The 5,095-nt window shown below is 33.3% G+C and overlaps 1 protein-coding gene across 1 annotated transcript in view; it reads right to left on the bottom strand.

Moving 5' to 3' along the window:
• Positions 1 to 2,688: 2,688 nt before the first annotated feature.
• LOC108748282 overlaps positions 2,689 to 5,095 on the bottom strand; it is a 32,800-nt gene continuing 30,393 nt past the window's right edge. Inside the window, exons 6-7 of the mRNA XM_018486331.1 lie at positions 4,301 to 4,382; positions 2,689 to 3,183 (exon numbers count right to left, since the gene is read on the bottom strand). Coding sequence (XP_018341833.1) covers positions 3,037 to 3,183; positions 4,301 to 4,382 — 229 coding nt within the window. The 3' untranslated portion in view covers positions 2,689 to 3,036. The remainder of the gene's footprint in view (positions 3,184 to 4,300; positions 4,383 to 5,095) is intronic.

The following is a 5,095-nucleotide window of genomic DNA, read 5'->3' as shown; positions in this document are numbered from 1 at the left end:
GCGCAGGAACTGATATTTCCCAGAAAATGAATCACCCTTATACAAACGAACCGACACACCGCGGTAACAGCGGCACAATAGTCAGACAATAGCAAAAGCGCGGGTGGTTGCTGGCTGGTAGCTAGCGAAAGGGACTGGATGATGGGGTATGGGTGGCGAAAGGGGAGGGAATAACGGTGGGATACGAGTACTCGGGAGATGCGCATAGAGCGAAGGTGGGAGATTTCGTGGGTCGCTTTTCCCTCTGCGTGTATGGAACGCGTACAGGTGGTGAGGAGAACGAAGGCAACGAGGGGGTGGACGAGGATAGATGAAGGGATGAAACTGCGCTCTTCAGACGGAAGCGGGATGAAGGTGCGCCTTTCCGCGTACAAACTACGCCGGGCCGCACCGCCAAACATCATCCTCATTCCACCCCGCGCAAATTAAATAACCCGCATCCATTAAAGGCGTTACTGTTACTCTTCCGGGTTTGTACTTGGTTACCGAGCACTTAATGTCTAATTAACGTATTACGCAAATCGCCTGATAAGAACGAGCAAGTACGCGAGCAAACGTCGCACAGATCGATAATTTATGATTAGACTCGAAACCCTCCTCCTTCTCCTTCCTATCGTCGCGACGCTATTCGCAAGTTATAAACCGCAGATCTTTTCTAGTAGAAGAGAGAATTAATCACTTTTGCCGATAACGAATCAAATTTGCTCTGACGAATTTTATAATAGATTAATCTTACATGTCGCAGAGATCATTCCGCTATCGATTCTTACGAAGATATTTTTGGCGACCAACATAATACTGTCTTTAAAAACGTAAACCACATTTTTATTTCAAAAATAATTATAATACATTTATGGCCCGGTTCTGGTAGAAATTTTTCTTAGAAATTCTTCATATAATTATTATGAAAATTTCAGAATTTCTTTGTAATTATATTACTTTTTAAGAAACTTCTCATATTATTTATATGAATTAGAATGCTTCTACATCTTTTCTAGAAAGTAAAAATAGAATTCTTTAATACACGAATTCTAAAATATTTTAAGATTTTTTATTTCATAATTTTTGAAGAAAACTTATAAAAGATTTGAAGAAATTCAAGATATGTTTTCACACCTAAAATGTAATACATTTTTTAAAATATTATTATAAGAGGTATTATATAGGAATTATTTCACTACAGAGTGAGATAAAAAAAAATCTTATTAACCTGAATACACAATCTCTTTTCGAGATGCTGTTAATTATTTAAATCATTTATTTTGAAACCGCGTGGATAAGTATAATCTCGAGAAGCTTATCAAAATCAATATTTTACATCAAATTTTGCATTTGTATCCCTTCCAATTGTTTGAAATATAATTTACATTACTTTTATAATAGATAACTCGCTTAACGTCAAGTAATTAAATAAAAGTTAAACAATAAATTAACGAACATTGTTAATCGTTTAATACGTAACATATTAGTCTTTTATAATATAAGCTTTAAGGTTCACATATTTTTAAATAGATTGGACGCACGAACGGTTACTGGAACTGTTTTGAACACGTTTTTACACGCCATCAAGCCGTGTCATTAAAAATTCATCTCATCGCAAACACAGCAGCGCCTCTTATCCGAAATTACACTGCCTTAAAACTGCTCCATAAGCGTTAATTAATTACACTATAACTACTTACGAACAATGCACATTAAAAAATTATAAATTATCGAGGATCAGCATAAAATAATTTTTTAGCCAAATTAAAAGAAAATTACACTTTTCTACTTCATAATAAAATTTTTGCTGATATCATTTTCGTTCTATAATAATATATTTTTAATAGCTTAAAATATATAACGATCAAAAAAAAAAGCTTATATTATTTAATCACTACATATCCACGCCTAAATTTTCAATAATAAATAGCTTTTTATTAACATATGCTTTTTAAATAGATATTCTAATAAACTTTAATTCCAAAATATTCAACAATTTTTATGCTGTCATTTTACAAGCATTCTCTAACAAGTCAAGAGATCTAAATTATATGAGTTCTTTTTAAGTAAAAATAAGAAAAACAAATTGTAAACAGATTTTAGCGATACGGTGACTGATGATGAGAAACGTTTCTTTCGTAAGCGCCGAGCGTTATCACGTGCACCTATACACATATATATTCAAATGACCGTTCCTTGGTGTTCATGAAATTTAAAACCTATCGACCCGCATACAGCAACTAGATTCTCACGAGATTGCTCCTTTGAGGTCTGGTCAATCGCGGCGGCACTCCTGGTTTATCAAGCTGCCCTTCACTCTCTTGCAAGGCTTTCATGAAATTTAATAGGATGTCCGATATATTCTTTGTTTTTTCATGTCAAGTCGATTCATAAGAAACAAAGGACGCTAACGCTAACATATATTATTTTTTTTAATACCTTTACTACCTCTCGTATGATCTTTTACTATTATACTTTCTTTTTCTTCATCATATTTGATTTTAATTATCCAGCGTAGTTATATATTGAATGTTACTGTTGGAAAATATTTCCAATTAAATGTAAACTACCTATAATTACTGTACGTTTTTTTTTTCAATATATTTCTAAAATGCATTACTGTATGAACGGCTTATTTTGAAAATAATGTAAATAATTTTCATTAAAATCTTATTAAAACCGTCGAATCTCAAACACGGGATCCAGTTAAATTTCTTATGTACGTTACAAAATTTGGTTGACTTTGAAAATAAACGGTCTGCATAAGAGAGATTTTAATCTACATTTAATTAAGGGATTATATTATACACTTCGCTCACTATTATCCTCCTCGAAAAACCAGGAGGATTATTTATATATTATGCCCTATTATATTATTTATATATTATATCTACTATCCCCTATGGAAACGATACTTCCTATCTCGCGTTGGTCGCTGGTATCTAATAGCCTCCTCCTTATTCGTTTCGTATAATAAAAGGCGGTATTTTGCAGAGAGACGGAGTCACCTCCGCTTTTACGCTCGCTCGAAGGCGAAACGCTTTACGGGAAAATTCAATAGATAGCCGGTCGATGGAGGATGTTGTAGAGATTGTTCCGTTGCGTGTGATCTATGGGGGCACCATGGCCGGGTCTACCCCACAGCCTTTTCCAAGTATCGAAGTGCCTGCGACAACTCTCCTGTTCGATCCGCCATTCTTCCTGAAACGAGATCCAAGTACGGAATGATTTGTAACGTTAGAGAAAGTCTGAAAGAAAGAAAGATATTCCATGCAAACCTTAGTCACACTTAATAATTGTAAAATATCAACATGTAGTCTCATTTTGTAAACTAGTGAAAAAAGACGGATTTATATACGTTTCAAATACAAATGTTTTAAGTACGGTGCAACACAGAATTGATGAATTGTTGATAAAGATATATAGCAGTATTTAAAAAATGCCATTTTTATTTAAAACACTTCTTTTAAATATATACATTATAAAATAGCGTTTTAAGTACCGTGCACTACAGAATTGACAAACTGCTAAAAAAGATATATAACAGGTCTTAGAAATGCTATTTTTCAAATACTTTTTTTATTTTCTGGGTTTCTACGGAAATTATATTAATTTAATGATAAATTAAATTAATTAGACCACCAATGTGAATAATACAAATAAGCAGCGCCTGGACTATAAGTATAGTCTCGAGGCTGGATCTTAGTACTTAATAATATTTCTATGCAAATCTTAAATACAGCTTTCCTTTAAATAAACTGCGCACCGATTGCTGTCGGATTTGAAACACAATCAGTAAACTAAAGCTGAAATAATATCACAAATTAAATTGAATAAGCATCTTAAAACACCACAAAGAATTTATTGCAAAGAAATATCATCTCAATCAATATTAACTTTTAATATTAATGTAACAATATTTAGTATTAATACAAATTTAATTTTTATTGCAGTATTCACAAGGAAATTATTCACAAATTACATTATCAAATGCTTTTTAAATAACGAAAATCTTTTTTTCATTTATCGAACAATGTAAAATAATAACAGGATAATTAAAATAAAATTGATCGAATATTAAAGGAGAAGTATTTTTAAATCGATTTAAATCTAATTTTATTCTCGGCCCGTTTCCAGACTTAACGAATCTTCTTATAGACTGCTCGATTTCATCATCCGTATCATCGGTATGTGAGTGCGCATCAATATAATTCAATGTAACAGACGGTAACGAAATTACCGAGAGATCGGTACAATTAATTCCGATTCAAATTACCGTTCAACGTCGCGCAATCGTCATCGATCATATCGCACTTACCAACGCCCTGTTCCTTTTACGTCGTATTTGCTCAGCGAGATCCGCGATGTACTCTCGATTGCCAACGCCAAGCGCGCGAAGCCTGTAAAAGAAAGGGAGAGAGCCTGTCATACTCAGCTTTCATATCCTTTCTTTGATAAATACGGCACCCCTGCGGAAATGATGGGAGCACATGCGCCAAGACGCAGATTACGGGAAATAAAGGTTTGAGGGGAGCACTATCTAGGGCGAGCCACATTGAGTGTGTGTGCGCGCGCGCGCGCGCGCGCGTGTGTGTGTGTGTGTGTGTGTGTGTGTGTGTGTGTGTGTGTGTGTGTGCATACATAAAGGAAAATATTCTGATTAAATCAACCAAAAGTAACCAGAATGACATTTGGCCAAATAGAATTTCTAATTATGGAAACTTCCCTAATAGGTCCTTCATTTTAGGTATCAATGAAGCAATGATAACCCAATCCATTCTTGAGTTAAATAACATTTTGTTATTTTTAACTTTCATCTATGTTAAAATGCGAATCGATCATTGCTGTGATTAATTTCAAAGTAAACATTATTCATAATATATGCACTCAATAAATTAAATTTGAATAAAGTTTAATAATTTTTTTAAATTGTCTTGAGTTAAATGAATTGTATTTTAATCACTATTTTAGTCAAATTAACGACATATTCGATAGAAACAGCGACATATAGATATTAAAAATAACTCAAATTGGATATAATTTTTGACATTTACAAATTTAACAGTATTCGAAACTGTAGATCTTGTATATATATATCTGCGTAAAAAACTAT

Source organism: Trachymyrmex septentrionalis, unplaced genomic scaffold (assembly GCF_001594115.1).
Source record: "Trachymyrmex septentrionalis isolate Tsep2-gDNA-1 unplaced genomic scaffold, Tsep1.0 scaffold22, whole genome shotgun sequence".
NCBI classification, from domain to species: Eukaryota; Metazoa; Arthropoda; class Insecta; order Hymenoptera; family Formicidae; genus Trachymyrmex; species Trachymyrmex septentrionalis.
This window is presented reverse-complemented; position numbering and strand designations above follow the sequence as displayed.